This window comes from Calliphora vicina, chromosome 5, assembly GCF_958450345.1.
Source record: "Calliphora vicina chromosome 5, idCalVici1.1, whole genome shotgun sequence".
NCBI classification, from domain to species: domain Eukaryota; kingdom Metazoa; phylum Arthropoda; class Insecta; order Diptera; family Calliphoridae; genus Calliphora; species Calliphora vicina.
In genome coordinates this window covers 72935272-72952135 of record NC_088784.1, presented here as the reverse complement: position 1 = coordinate 72952135, position 16864 = coordinate 72935272, and the positions used below count along the sequence as shown (strand labels likewise).

The 16864-nt window shown below is 29.3% G+C and overlaps 1 protein-coding gene across 8 annotated transcripts in view; it reads right to left on the bottom strand.

Annotated features, from left to right (window-relative positions):
• Nucleotides 1-3648: 3648 nt before the first annotated feature.
• LOC135961080 (guanine nucleotide exchange factor DBS) overlaps nt 3649-16864 on the bottom strand; it is a 272808-nt gene continuing 259592 nt past the window's right edge. For 5 of the 8 annotated variants that reach the window (XM_065512551.1, XM_065512553.1, XM_065512558.1 and 2 more), the window contains exons 15-17: nt 14078-14563; nt 6737-6863; nt 3649-6586 (exon numbers count right to left, since the gene is read on the bottom strand). In XM_065512551.1, coding sequence (XP_065368623.1) covers nt 6471-6586; nt 6737-6863; nt 14078-14563 — 729 coding nt within the window. In that variant the 3' untranslated portion in view covers nt 3649-6470. Of the gene's footprint in view, nt 6587-6736; nt 6864-12928; nt 13535-14077; nt 14564-16864 lie in introns of those variants that run through there. The other 3 variants (XM_065512552.1, XM_065512555.1, XM_065512554.1) reach the window with 2 other exon arrangements.

The window sequence follows — 16864 nt, the reverse complement described above, 5'->3', positions numbered from 1 at the left end:
TTCGATATTACATATAGGACTACAAAGGCAAATGCAAACGCAGACTATTGTTCAAGAGCTGTGAATGATGATGTAATTAACCGAATAACGCAGATATCTGAATGGGACGATTTTGATATCTTTATGATAAAGCAAATTGAACAGCTTCCAACGAGTTCAGTTAGAATAGCTTCTGAGACAAGGAAGGACGAGAGATTGGGGATAATTGTTAGAATCCTTGAAAGTGGCAAATCTCTGCAATCGTATGGGTATAAATCGCCTGAAGTCAGCTATAGAATGGCTAACGACTGCTTGACATTTGAGCACAGGGTAATTGTGCCGGAGAAACTTAGACCCAAAATTCTACAGGACCTGCACTCTGCTCATTTGGGCATAGTCAAAATGAAGGGTATAGCGAGGTCTTTCGTTTATTGGCCGGGCATCGATAAGGATATTGAGGGAGTTGCGAGAAGTTGTGCAGATTGTTCGAAATTCGCGAACGAACCACCAAAATTTCGAGACCATCATTGGCATTATCCAAAGGCACCATGGGAGCGAATTCACGTGGATTATGCAGGGCCATTTTTGGGTTCGATGCTGCTTATCGTGACCGATGCTTACAGTAAGTGGATTGAAGTGAAGGTGACGTCAAGTAGCACATCCACTGCTACAATTAACATTCTTGATGAACTATTTGCTGCCTATGGAGTGCCGACCACAATAGTATCGGACAATGGCACATGTTTTGCCTCAGTTGAATTCAAGGAATATCTTACTAGTGTCGGTGTTAAGTATCATAAGTTTACGGCACCATACCACCCGGCTACTAACGGTCAGGCTGAGAGATCAGTGCAGACAATAAAGAATGCTTTGAAATCAGCAGGAGCTGATAAGAATAACCTCCGGAAACATCTCAACATATTTCTTCGCCAGTATAGAATTGCTCCGCACTCGACAACGGGAAAATGCCCAGCTCTTTTATTTCTGGGACGTGTATTTCGCACTCATTGGAATTTACTTTTACCCCAGGAATTGTCATCGGAATTGGCTGATAAGCAGTATATCAAGTTTTATCCATCGTTCAGGACACTGGTACCAATGCAGAGGGTATATTTCTTGTCGAATAACAGGAATGACGATAAGTGGTTGCCGGGTTTGATTTTGAATCGTCTCGGGGATTTACATTATGAGATCCTTTACAAGGGCAAGCGCGTCAAGCGACACATCGACCAGATTAGAGGTAATGTTAATTCGGAGTCTAATTTGGTTATGAACGGCCCAGTTGAACATTCCATTGCTAAGAGGATGGAGCGTAGAAGACGTTCTCATTTGGATACGGACAATGGATATTCGTCGCCTCGGACAATCATTGATGATTCATTAGCCGAACCACAAATGAACTTTTCAACACCACAGGGCAACATGAGAGGTGGTACTCAGTCTCCGCTGACAAACGACTCTTCCGGACCATTGCAGGACTTCATTGGGTTTGATCCACAGGGAGATGATGGTTCGATGAATTCGGAGCAGTATGGGTTGAATATTGGAAATGATCCTGAGGAAAGGGGGACTGAGCAGAATATGTCGGAATCAAGGGAACATACTCCCCTTCGTAGGTCGACCAGGATTCGGAAACACAGGATAAGATTCTCACCCTAATCGGCCGTATGTTGGGGAAGAAATGTTATGTATTGATCTGGCATCACTACTATATTGTATTTTGGTTTTGGGTCTGGCAGCCTAATTTGTACTACGCTTTTATATTATTATTCGTTTGACACTCTTTTGAAATAAACGTCTTTTTTTGTGAATTACTATTTAAACCACTGCATTTTATTTTGAGGATTTAACAATATACATGTTTCTCATTAAAATAATCATAAAATTTTGAGGATGATGACGGTAAAGTAGTCGCAAGTCTTTCAAGTATGGATATTTCAACATACAAATTAGTATTGGAAAAATTGTTTTGAATCAAATCAAATGCAATCATTAAAAACAGTGACGTAATAAATCCCCAATTGTTCGATACCAATATTTCTGTAATTCCATTAGTTTTGCATTTCCCAGAAGAAGAAAGATGTTGATAAAAATGGCATTCTTCTGTTTTACAAACTTGGTCAAACTATATTCAAAATCCTCTATCTTTGATATTCACGAAAATTACTTTTTGATGGTAAAATGTTCAGTATAACAGCCCTCATTTATGCATAGCTATGGTGTGAATTTCTTACTGTTTTATTTGCATTTTTGTTATTTCTCTATGTTTTACAATTATTTCTTCCTAATGCAAAAGCCTCTATCTTTTCAAATAATTAATTTCATGTTCATGTTTTCTTACTAATTTAAAATGATTTTTTCAATTATTTAAAAAAATGAATTACCATGAAAATATTTTACTTTTTTGTTTTTGGAAAATATAATTTCCATGGCATAAAAATAAATGGTTAAATTTGGAGTTTGCTTAAAAAGTGTTTTAAAGTGTTTTTTATCTTATGTTGTATTATTAGCCGATATCTTAAATAAATCACATTAAAAACTGACAGATGGCATAAATGAAATCAAAATAATTAAATTCTATTAAAATGCAAAATCCTCTATCTTATCATTTGTATACATACACATTGAATATTTTGTTAAGAAAAACCCTCTATCTATCATAAAGGCACCAATAATGCAACATTTTAAAAAACAATTATATGTGAGATTCAGTAGTGGCTTAAAATAATAATTGTAGCATACCGAATTTTAACAACTCAAGTAATTCGTAAAAAAAACTGTTTTTTGGCTTCCCTGAAAAGTTGTGTTTCTTAAGATAGAGAGTAATATAGTCCCTCGATATATTGAATTATAAAAATAAACCAGTTTCAATAATAAAATATTATTTTTGTACAAAACTTTGGATACGGTAATTTTACCTAAAAAACGGTAATTTTTTTTAGGGCTGTACGGTAATCGAAATTAAAAAGTTAACATCACTGAAGATGCCTTTTAAGAGAGAGAGTTTTATACATTTTAATGCCCGTAATTTCAATAAATAGATATCCATCAGTGCTTAGTTACTTATGGAGTAAAAATATTTGGTAATTTTTACCCGTAGATATTGATATGAAAATAATGTAAAGTTTACTTTTAAGGAAATTTATCTGCAGGGTAATTTACACCGTAGATATCTATTTGTTGAAATTACGGGCATAAACCAACCAATTATTATACCTTCCTCTTTCCAAGAGAGCTATTTTAAGACATCAGTATTGTATACTTTGATGATGTAATGAAAGAAGAATGATTTTTTTTAAACTCGTCAAATTATATAAGTTTGTCTATTAAAAACGTGAAGCTCATAGAAACATAGCTAAACAATTATTAAACGCGATCTTAAAGGACAAATCCATTTTGATAATTTCTAGCTAGTAAATTTGAAAGTTTTAATTGAATCGAAGTATGAATTCTCATTCATAGTATGTCATGCTGACAAAATATAGCCATTTGCCACTGTGGAAATGAAACTCTTGATTACTATGATTATTAAGCCATCGTGTTTGATTTGAAAGAACAATTGATTTAAAAGTACTAGATCTCTTGACCTGAGGATTATTGGTGAATTATCAAGTGTTATATGAAGAAATACAATACATTATTGTTGTTAAAATACCAAAATAAAACAACTTTTATTTCTTATTATTTAAATCAATTAATTAATTCATTTATTTATAATTATTTCATTTGATTTATTTATTATTGTTTATGTTCAATGATGATTTTATAAATACTTTAATGATGATATTGCTGCTGTTTAACCTTCATAAAATTAATTATTTAAATGATTTGTGTACATACAATATAAATTATTTACTGCAAAATATGTTTTTAATAATAAATTACAAAATACAGATAAATTGTAAATGATGATCTTAAAATTATCAAAAATTAAAGCCTTTTAAAAAAGCTTCAATAAATCGTTCTTAAAATTACAATAACAACTACAATAACTTATTTTGAAATTCAAAAAAAAGCCCCACACTGAAAATAATCTTTAATTGTGTGTAAAAAAAATAAACTAAGTACAATTATACTTCATTTGCCTGCTTACAATACAAAATTAAAATAATTTTTCAACTATTACAAACTATAAAAAAAATATAACAATTCTATTCACAATTCCATAAAAACAAACTATAATATTCAAAATTATTGTGGTCATTTTATGAAAACAATGGAATAGATTTTGTGATTTCTTTTAATTTTTTTTTTCGAATTTAAATTATTACGTATTAAAATTTTGATATATTTGTTTCTTTTAAATTTGTTTTAAATATATAAATTAGTTTAGCATATAATTTACAGACTAGACGAAATTTAAATTACATATTTGTGTGCTTAATTTATAAAATATAACTTAAGAATTTAATTTATGAAATGCTTTAATTTTGATTAGAGATTTTAATGTTGTTTTTCTTGTATAATTATATAGTTTTCTGTTTATAATAAAAGCAATTAGAAAAATTTCGAGTAAGAAATTTGTAGTATTTGAATAAATCTGAATATATAGAATAGTAATAGTAGTAGTAGAAGTGATTAATGGGGGGAGGCCTTTAAACAGGTTAGGGAATTGTTCGGTTGTTCGAAAATTGATAGCTTCATTTAATTTAATACTAATTTAAAGATTACATTGAAGGAAACTTTAAATATTCTAAAATTAAGGAATTTTTTTGATTCCATTAAAATATAATCAATTTCTAAATTCATTAAAGCTTCATAAAACAAATTTTGTTTTATAAACCTTTTATAAAACAGTAAACTGATTATGAATAAAGGGGTATATGTTTAAAGTTTTTAAAAATGGGGTTTTAAAATAAGTTGATAATATTCACCTTTGTCCATACTTATAAAATAAACTTTCTCAATAATTTTTACTACTGTTCGGTAAGTGGAGTGGTTTCAAAAATAAATGATTTCCAAAAACGAATAAATGACTTTGCAAACCTTTTGGATTCGATTTACAGAATACCAACATATTTGCATCCGCTTTAAAAATAAAAAGGTTATTCGAATTCGTTTTGCAGAGCAGGCCCATTTATCTATTTGATAAAATGTTGAAATTTTTCATTAGTATTTATTATCAATTGGATCAATTACCAAATGTGTGAGAAAATGAGTTTTCAGATTGTTTTCTTCATTATTTTTTAGCTGAGGCAAGGTGTAAACAAGTTTTAACCAGATATTTACCCACTTATATTGTTACATATTTGCAAAATAAGGGGGTTAATATCAAAAATCATATGGAATTTGAATTTTTACTGACACTTTTGTAAAATTGGTTGAAATTAACTCTCTTACAAACTCATATTTCTCAGTTTTAATATCAGTTCTTATTGTATCAGAAAGAAAAATTAAAGCTATTGAGAAATCAAACTAAATTGTATAACAAACACAAAACTATGCTTCCCATACAATCAAATGTCTACACTTCCCCAACCGTTTTTAGGGCCATGGTCGTGTTTCATATTATTTTTTATTTATAGTAAAAACTTTAAGCTTCTTTAATAGATTTCAAGAAAGGCAAACATGAGTGTTAATTTCATAAATATTGTATGATCCTGTCTAGTAAAGAAAGGATCAAAATTTAAGCGATTGAGAAATCAAACTAAATTATATAACAAACACAAAACTACACTTCCCATACAACCAAATGTCTACACTTCCCCAACCGTTTTTAGGGCCATGGTCGTGTTTCATATTATTTTTTATTTATAGTAAAAACTTTAAGCTTCTTTAATAGATTTCAAGAAAGGCAAACATGAGTGTTAATTTCATAAATATTGTATGATCCTGTCTAGTAAAGAAAGGATCAAAATTTAAGCGATTGAGAAATCAAACTAAATTATATAACAAACACAAAACTACACTTCCCATACAACCAAATGTCTACACTTCCCCAACCGTTTTTAGGGCCATGGTCGTGTTTCATATTATTTTTTATTTATAGTAAAAACTTTAAGCTTCTTTAATAGATTTCAAGAAAGGCAAACATGAGTGTTAATTTCATAAATATTGTATGATCCTGTCTAGTAAAGAAAGGATCAAAATTTAAGCGATTGAGAAATCAAACTAAATTATATAACAAACACAAAACTACACTTCCCATACAACCAAATGTCTACACTTCCCCAACCGTTTTTAGGGCCATGGTCGTGTTTCATATTATTTTTTATTTATAGTAAAAACTTTAAGCTTCTTTAATAGATTTCAAGAAAGGCAAACATGAGTGTTAATTTCATAAATATTGTATGATCCTGTCTAGTAAAGAAAGGATCAACGTTAAAGCGTGCAATATACAATCTAAACATTTAATTTAAAGATTTCAATAGATTATTTTTCTCCATAATTTATATAGTATAAAGGTTAATTTTGTTTTGTAATTCTTTTGTAGGATACAAGTGTTTACAGTATATGTATGTATATAATAACTGGCTATATAAAATATTAAATTAATCATTTAACTTATTTAAATTTAAGCGTTCTTGATTGCGGCTTGATGATCGAGAAGATTTTCGATTGATCGATTCCAAATATGCTGCAGGGGTCCAACCTTCTGAACTGGTATCTAGATTTTAAGAGAAACAATAAAATTGAAATTAAATTAATCTTTGAAATCTTTGAATAATAATAATTTTAAAATATGTAATTTAATAAGTTTTTTTGTTTTAAAATTAATAGCTTTGTTTTTGGTTTATCATAATATGTAATAATTTACCTAATATACGCACATACCACCATCCCGCACAGCCCACCTTAAGCAATTCGATATTGTCTCCTTCTCGCATTGAGACCTCCGAATGTCCCACAGCCACATAATCGGCTAGGGCTACAAATTTACTACCCTATATAGTTGTATGGTTTTGTTTTGAATATGTTGTAGATACATGTGAGTCATGATGATGTTTTTTTTTTTTTTTTTTGATATGCACAATAATTTTTATCAAGATGTAGAGAAAAAAGTAATAATAAGATAATGGCGTTTATTAGTAAAAGCTGTAAGCATTATGGGATTTCGAAAATGTTTTGTTTTATTTATATATCATTAACAAGCTATTAGTTATTTTGAAAGCCTTTTATAAAATGCAATTTTCATAAGAGGGTGTTAATATAATTTTAATTTTATTTATATTTTATAATCAAATTATAAAAGTTGTTTTAAATTTAAAAAACTCAAGCAAAATTAACATTTAATTAAAAACAAGCATATTGAATAATGGAACTAATAAGGTATGTTTGATAAGTTTATGTTTATGGAATAACGGAGTTGGGTTTTTGGTGTATTTGTGTTTTGTCAGGAGGTGGTGGTGGTGATGGAGCTTATTTTAGTTAAAGTTTATTTAGTAAGTGCTTCTAGGTGACATTTGAAAAACGTGTCGTTCTTTTTTTTAAGTGTATTTTTAACCGTGTTGCCAGGCAGGGGGATATTGAATTATTTTTATTTGTTATTTAATAGTGTTATTTGTCTAGTTTGAGTTGGTTAATAGTCTATTATCTTAATAAATGAGTAAGGTAATTCATGTGAATTGCCTTATTAATTAACTTTAATCAAGTAACTATAATTCACATTAGTTTAATTAATTTTTTTTAAATAAATAGTTTCGTAAATTCCAAACTAATTTGTGGTGGAGAAGTTCAATGACAATATATGAGACTATCAGCGCAAAAGTGGTGTAACCCCAAACTATTTTAAATTTGGTAAATATTTTTTTTATCTTTTTTTATGAATTTCCAAATTTACAATATCTGTGTATTTTTGTATTTATTAAGTTAATATTATAGGAAAAAATGTGGGTTACACCACTTCTGCATTTATGATAATTTGGTCCAATTTAAAATAATAAACAAGTTACACCACTTTAGAACAAGTTTATTAAGAAATGAATCAAAATACATTGTGCAGAGCTATTCATCATCTGTCTCATCATAATACACCTCATCCCTCACACTGTTGGAGCAATACAGGTTGTCATTAAAAGTATGATGAACTGGCGGGATAAAGTGCAACAATTTACGAATATTTTTTTTCTTTTTTTCAGCTATGGTTGGTTTTTCCAATGCATCTAGTTGTGTAATGGTCACTGGCTGACTTTTTAACACTGACTTCTATAAAGGGACATCTTCATTGTTTGATGGATTTTGTGGAATCTTAGCCACTGAACTTGGTGTTACTAACCGACATTTGTTTATATGGTTATATTTTTTTTTTCCAAAAGAATTTGAAGAATTGAAGAATTTTTAATTTGTTTCTATTACACCAAAGTCGTGGTCACAAGAACTCCCCTATCTAAAAGGCAACACTGCTCCTTTTGAAAAAATTCACGATATGATATTGAAAGTGCGAGAGATTGTGGAAGCCATAGGCATCTCACATGGTTCAGTGGTTTAAATTTTTATTGATCACTTGGGTATGAGAAAGCCTTCCTCAAGATTTGTGCCGCGTTTGCTAACAGTCGGATAATCTGAGCAGTTTCTATGCCAAAAATCTATGAATTAGGTTAATCCCATTTCTCCAGATTAAGCTCCGAGTGACTATTTCTTTCTTGGCTCGGTTGGAAAGAGATTTAATTCCAACGATGAAATTATCTCTCTTTGATGACCTCGACAAATCTTATTCACCCTTATCGTGGTTGGCGTAAACGTCTTACGCCTACGACTGTTTCGTACTAGATTAAAGATAAAATGCAAACTGTTTCTTTAATCTAGTACGAAACTGTCGTAGGCGTATGACGTTTACGCCAACCACGATAAGGGTGATTATTTGGAAGGGAGAAACGTTGGACAAAGTGTATAGAGTTCAAAGGACTCTATGCTGAAAAAAAAAATAATTTTTTATCCAAAAATCTGTGTTTCACTCAAAAAGCCACGGACCATCGTATATCTAAGTCTACAAATACTTAACATAGAGCTTTCATAACACGATTTACGATTTCAGAGGCCTCAAATCCATATTAAATGGATTGAGAAAAACTATTATCAAGTCGTGAAGTTACGGATGATTTCCCATCGAAAAAAACAAGGTAAGTAGGATGCTACTGGAATGGAATTAATCATGTTCAGAGCACTAGTTCATCATTAACCTGTAGGATCTCAAATGGCTTCAACCAGCAAGAATTTTGTTTCTGAATTAAAAAACAATCGGTTTGACTATGAAATGGATGTGATCACAAAATCTGGTGCAAAATGGTACACTCTCATCTAGTGTGAAGCCCAATTGCGATACCAAATTTCGATATATTACATTCCTCTCAATCTCTGAGTAATATTTATTTATAATCAAGGGTTCAAAAGAATTAATTCTTATTTAAATTTTTGAAATCTAATTAAATATTATATTTTAACCATTCCATTAAATAATTCATTACGAATTAATTCATACCCAACAAAAAACCAAGGTTTTGAAAGAATTAATTCTTAATTCAATTTAACCATTATATTAAAGATTGCATTACGAATCAATTCCTAGGCATAATTCCTTTGTACTTCAAATGTAGTGAATTCATTGCTTTGAGAATTAAGTCTCTATGGCATTAATTCCTTATTGAAATCAATTCAAATCCATTACAAAATAGCTTAATAAAATTTATTGAATTATAAAATTTTTCTTCAATTAAAACCTATTACAAAACGCTTTGAGTCAGTAAATTTTTGTCAATTAATTTTGTAAATGATAAAAAATATTTTAATTCAATATGTATTAGATTTGAATTAACAAAAACTGAATCATTTAAAGGTTGAATGAATTATGTTATGAATTAATTACATTACGAATCGTGGCCATAGTTTGAAAATTCTAAATCACGACCAATAAACAAAACATAAAATTTAAGAAATTTTAGTTAAAATTAAACAAAAAATTCTCCTATTTCTCTTTGCACAAAGTATAGTTTGTGAAATTTTAAATTCTTTTTCAAATTTCAAATTAATTTCGAAGATTAACTTAAAACACTATGAATACTCAACTGTGATTAGCCTTAATAGAAATAGTATGAATGTTAATTTATATTTATGTGTCAATTATTATTTGATTTTTTGCTTAAAATTTGTTATGATTTGTTAAAATTAACTTTATAACTGTTTTATTTTGTTAAATTTACATACATACATTAATTATTAGTTTTTATTTAAATTCTAAAGAAAACAATAAATATTTATTTATTAACTTTTGTAGAAAGTGGAAGTGAGAGTGAAAAAGAGATTAGTGATTGATTGATTGATAGTTTTGGTGGTTGGTTGGTTGTTTGCTGGATTAATTAATTAGTGTCAGAAACAGAAACAACTATTTATTGATTAGAAACAACAGTCAACATTTAACATTAAACTAATTAACTAATTAAAGTTATTAATTTTTTTTTAAATTTATTTAGCTAAAAACTAAAACTTACGTAGAAGATAAATGATTATATTGACTGGATTCCATGAAATCATACACAAAATACGTACAATATTTACGATGACATTTATAATTATGATGAGTGTATTTTTAAACTTTCTTTACTTTATTATTGTATAATTATTGGCTTAAATTATGTCTTTAATTGGTTTTTGCAAGTTAAATTAATGCAAAGGTGATATTGATATTTTGATGATACAAGAAGTGATGAAGTATTACAGGTAGAAGTTATAGTAGTAGTAATTAGAAAAAGCAGTGAAATCGTTTAGTTTATTTTTACTATTTTGTTAAAAATAATAATGTAAATTGTTACGGAAAAAAAGCTGGTGAATTTTGATAGAAATTATGAAATTTTCTTTTATTAAACAACAGCAATTTGGAAACAAACAAAAATAAACATTTAATTAGTTAAGAATTTTTTAAAAAAAATGCAAGGGACAAACACAGTTAATTTGGAAAATCTTAAAAATGCAGAATGTGTGCTTTGGTTTTTTGTTCAATAAAAAAAAATTAACCTTCACATTTTAAAGTATTTATGGCTAATGTAAAGGTGTTTACTCTTATTCACACTGAAACAAAATTTCGATGGCTAATTGTTTTTAAAGAAAATTTAATTCGTTGTCTTAATTGCTTAGTACTCCAAACGAGTAAGAATTCATTCTTTGTAGAATTAATTCCTTACCAAATCAATCAATTTTTCTTTAATTCAAATCCATTTCAAAATAGCTTAAATTTCATTCAATTCAAATTAACAAACACTTTATACTAACTCAATAATAAGCTGTTCTATAGAAAACAGTCTAAAGAAGACACGATTCTATAGAAATGTATCTCAAGAAGACACTATTCTGTAGAAAAGAGTTCAAAGAAGTCACTATTCTATAGAAAAGTGTCTAAAGAAGACTCGATTCTATAGAGCCATTCTATAGAAAAGTATCTAAAGAAAGGATTTTAAAGAAGACACTATTATATAGAAAAGAGTCTAAAAAAGACTCTATTCCATAGAAAAGAGTCTAAAGAAGTCACTATTCCATAGAAAAGTGTCTAAAGAAGACACGATTCTATGAACCATTATATAGAAAAGTATCTCAAGAAAGGAGTCCAAAGAAGACACTATTTTATAGAAAAGAGTCTTAAAAAGACTAAAAAAGAAAAGTATCTAAAGAAGACACTATTCTATAGAAAAGAGTCGAAAGAAGACGCTATTTGATAGAAAGGTGTCTAAAGACACGTCTCTATAGAAAACTGTCTAAAGAAGACACATTTTTATAGAAAAGAGTCTAAAGGAGACAATCACCCTTATCGTGGTTGGCGTAAACGTCTTACGCCTACGACTGTTTCGTACTAGATTAAAGATAAAATGCAAACTGTTTCTTTAATCTAGTACGAAACTGTCGTAGGCGTATGACGTTTACGCCAACCACGATAAGGGTGAATAATTTAAAGAAAAGTGACTGAAGACATTTGAAAAAAGTCTAAAGAAGTTACAAAATGATTAATAAATTAAGTGTAATCAATGAATGTTGTTCATGGGTCGTCGATTATTTTGTTTTATTTACTACACCATTTCGAATTGTATTCCAGAAGTTTCCAATTGAATTTAATAATTTTCCAATTATATTTCAGAATATTCCAATTATATTTAAGAAGTTTCCATGTATATTTTAGAAATTTCCATTTGTATTCCAGAATTGTTGAAGAACAATTTTGTGATTCTGAAGAAATTCTATAGAGTTTAATAGGAACTAGTTATTAAGAACTAGTTTCAATTGGTTCGGATCTATTAATCTAATTGCATTAGGTACATTAAAAAAAAAACTGAAAAATTGTGTTCATTTAAAATAGATTACATCGATTCTTTTTCAAAATATTAAAACGAATGAAACAAATGTTAAACAGATCCAAAAAAAGATAAGCCAGCTTTTTAAAAAACTTTTTAGGTTTCCAGAACTAGTTCCAAGTATAGTTTGGCCAATATCACTCATATTTCTGGCCGAAAATCGATAATTTTATATAAAAACTCGAAATATATAAATTCGCTAATAACTTGGCTAATAAGCGTTTAATCAAGAAAATGAGCTCGATCTGTGATCACTCATATTCAAGCATTTTTTTTTAATTTGGACAGGAAGGGGGGCTTCGTAGAAATTGTTCCGAAGGAGAAAATTTCAAACATAAATCATTTGTCGTAGCGCAAACCTAGAATGTGTACTGGAAAGCATTTTAGAACTAGTTGTGTAACTATTACAATTTATCCTGTGTATTTGTAATTTTTAAATATTCTAATACCGTTTTGAGAACATTTTAATATTTACCCAAACTATCCCGAATTTGGAGAACTTCGAATATATAACCAGAGTTTTAGAGCAATAATTTTTAAAATGTTTCGAAATTTTTTACTGCAATTATTTATAATGCATTCTGTGATAAGCCTAAATGAAAAACATTTCTAAATTCTGTCTCAGTGTGAAAGCTACTAAATTATCATTGTTATTGAATGTAAAGAAAAGTGTTCACTTTGGTAGTTTTTTTCAGGATTTTTTCTTTAAATCTTAAAATTATTTATTTTAACGATTTCATTATAATTTAAACTCAATTTAATATGTACAAATATGAGCATTATTCCTTTGTATTTAGGGCTTGACTAAATTCAGCTTCATTTTCTAAATATTATTAATATTAACAATAAAATACTGCTAAAAAGAAATTTAACAATTACTGTAACTACATTTCTGTGCTTTTATGATTTGTTTAGCATATTTCTTGTTTTTACAAAGTTTTTAAGGTAAAAATTGTACTTGATTTTTATTTATCGTTTGTTTTAAACTTAATTTTACGTTTTTTTTTTTGATTTTAATTAAATTAAATTTTAATAATTATTGCACTGGGGGGAAGAGTTTTGGTTTAATTTATTATAACAAAGACTTGAGTTTTAGTTGTTCGGGGTTTATTTTTTGTTTGTTTTGGATTAATTTAGTGCTCAACCGAAACATAAAATTTGGAATTAGATTTGCTGTTGCGTGGATATGAACCACTGTCGTGATGTTGATGATTATGATGATGACTGCTAGTTGTAGTAGTAGTAATGGTGGTAGACCATGGTGCTAGGAAGTTTATGAAACGCTAATAATTGTTTTTTCGACATTTCACACATAATAATACCCAGTAGTCATTATAACACACACACGACACCATTTTAAAAGTTTTTATGTTTTTAGTTTTTTGTTTGGTTTATTTTGGTGAATTGGTTTTGACATTTGCGACATTTGAAAATAAAGGACAGTTGGTTTTTAACATTGATTGTATTTTTTTTTTGATTGTTAACAGATTTTAATCAATAAAGGATTTGATTGAATTATTGGTATGAAGTGTTTTATTTTTTTTTTTTTAATATTTTATTGATTTGGTGCATGGAAATAAAAGAGAAACCCAAAAAAAATATGGAAAAAAATAAGACAAATGAATTAAAACATTTAAAAATAAATGAAAATAAATAATAAAACAAAATAAAAAATAATAAATAACGAATTAACTAAACAAATTTAGACAAAACACAAAACTTAAAACAACCAATACCAATTTGTTTGGAAAATTTAAAATTTGAAAATAATAATAAAAAAAAAAAAAATATGTTGTTATACTTGCTAAAATGTTTAACTAACTTACCGGTGTACTATTGTCTTCAATCATTGACATTTCATCTTCACTATTCGAGTAATCCGAACTCCAGCCACAGGCCTCATTGTGTTCTTTCTCTGTCGTGCTTGTGGCCGAAGTCATTGACATGTTACTACTGATTGGCAGGCCGGATGTTATTATACAATTATCATCACTACTACTACAATTCGAATTGCGATTGGATGATTCGGATGAGGCATCACAGCTTATAGTTCGCTGTGACGTTATTATGTTGGGCGTATCCCAAGAGGTGGTTTGTCGTAGACCCCGGTGATTTAAACCGTACTGTTTGATTTTTTCACCTTTTAATTCTTCCAATTGATTGAGGAGGACCCGTTTGATTTCCGCCACCCATTTGTTTTTGATTTCAATTGTGGGTGCTTGCAGCGTGTGTACTTCTTGACGTCCTTGTAACCAAACTTCAAAACGTTTTGTATCACCGCGAACGGATTCGGTTAAACCAATATGTGACATCTATTGTAAAAGATATGAAATTATAATTAATCGGTTAATTAGTCGGTTAAAATGATCTAGGCGGAATTACTCATTTGTGAAGGAGTAAAATTTATCGTAAATTTGTTCATTGTAATCACATGAAATATTTTCCCTTTTCCTTTTATCGTCCATCAACTTTGTTCACGTGAAAAAATTCCCCATGTTGTGAAATTTTTAGATGGAATTTTGTAAACAATTGTCAACGAAAAGTTCGTGGGAATATCACGATAGCAATTTTCCCTTCGAGGGAAATGGATATTTCATGGGTTCAAAATTTCACATGTTATTGCCGATAGGGGTGAATAATTTTGTTCGAACAAGAAATCGACTACATTTCATGTTAATTGAATTTGTTCGATACGAACGAAACCTTATATGATTATTAATTCGGCTCCTGTTATAAGATATAATAATAACAAGTAAGAGGGCTAAGGAGTGAGATCGAAAAAATCTTAACACACATAAATGTTAATAAAAAATAAACCACTAAACCTACACTTTTGTAAACCATTTTTGTGCTCTTCAATTCTCTTTTAACAAGAGTCCAATATCTCTTCACTGGCCTTAGCTCCAGGCTGTTTGGAGGATTTGCCTCTCATGATACAAATACCACATTATTGTTCTTGTACCTCTCGAGTCCTTGCTTACCATAGTGAAAGGATGCCAAATCAGGCCAAAAATAAGTGAAGAAATTAATAAGTCTTAAGTCCTCATTTGTAAATATTCCTTGATGTAAATTTCGGTATTTATAGAGCCCTTTGTAACAAATTTTTTGCCGCAACTGCATATTGATTGTCATACCAAGAACTTTTTGGGAAACATTTTCTACAACATTCCCTCCAGCATCAGCTACATAAAAATACATATTTTTATACCCTTCAACTTCGTGAGAAGGGTATATATAATTTCCACAATATAATTTTCCGACCCTATAAAGTATATATAAGCCATGTCCGTCTGTCTGTCGGTCGGTCTGTCCGTCTGTGTGTCTGTATGTTGAAATTAATTTTCTGAAGACCCCAGATATCTTTGGGATCCAAATCTTCAATAATTCTGTCAGATATGCTTTCGATAAGTTTCCTATTTAAAATCAGCAAAATCGGTTCACAAATGGCTGAGATATGAGGAAAAAACTAGGACAATCTCGATATTTTACCTAATTTTGACCTATATCTATGGATATCTAATGATAGATATTTCAAAGACCTTTGCAACGACGTATGTATATGAGACCATAGAAAGGTGGAACTACAGTGGGTCAAAATCGAAAAAAAATTTTAACCCGAATTTTTTTTCAGCTAAAAAAAATTTTAAAAACCAAAAATTTTTTTTAAAATTTAAAAAATTTTAAATTTGAAAAAAAAATTTTACAAAAAATTAAAAAAAAAACTTTGGAAAAAAAAATTTATTTTGTTTACCTAAAAATATTTAAAACTAGTTGATCGCCCCCCCCGGCATCGCCCGGTAGCATTTACTAATGTTAGTTCTTGAAGTTTCTCCAACCCACTCACATCAGCCTGTTCTTATTTATTTGCAAATAAAATATCAAAATTTGTACTGCATACTTTAGGGAGCTTTTTTATTACAGTTGGCTGGACTCACAAAAGAAAGAATTTCGAGTTTTTCCCGGAATTTTTGAATTTGTTTTCTTTACAAACCAATGCTGAAAATTTCGAATCGAATAAAAAAAAATTAGCCAAATCGCTCCTGCCGTTTTCACGTGATGACATTACATACATGGACCATTTCATTTTAATATATATAGATTTGTATATTGAAGTATAATTAGGTGAAGGGTATAATAAGATTCGGCACAGCCGAATATAGCTCTACCTCTTGTTTTTTATAAAATCTAACTTCAATTTCCATGCACTTTCTTTTGTCTCTAACTTTTTAACAGAGTTCCTGTCAGGAACTTTTTGAACCTTGTATGTTTTTAAACCTGCATTGGCTTTAACTTTCATACCATATAGTCCGAGTACTAAGCTAAACGGACTGCTTTCCTACCGGATGTGTTGGGAGATCTTTTGAAAATTCTTTCTATTTATTGGCCAGGGTTTTCTATCTACGGACATGTTCTCCCGATACTGTTTAACAACATTGGAATTAGTCTGACGGCAGACCTTTGATTGTTTCGCAAAATTTTTGTAGGACCAAGTTGGATTTTGTTGAAAATATTTAATAATTTTAGTACGCACTTTTTTCTTGTAACTCATTTTAATCAGATTTACAACAATTGGGTTTAAAGTTTCAAGGAAAGGTTTTTTCGATCTCACTCCT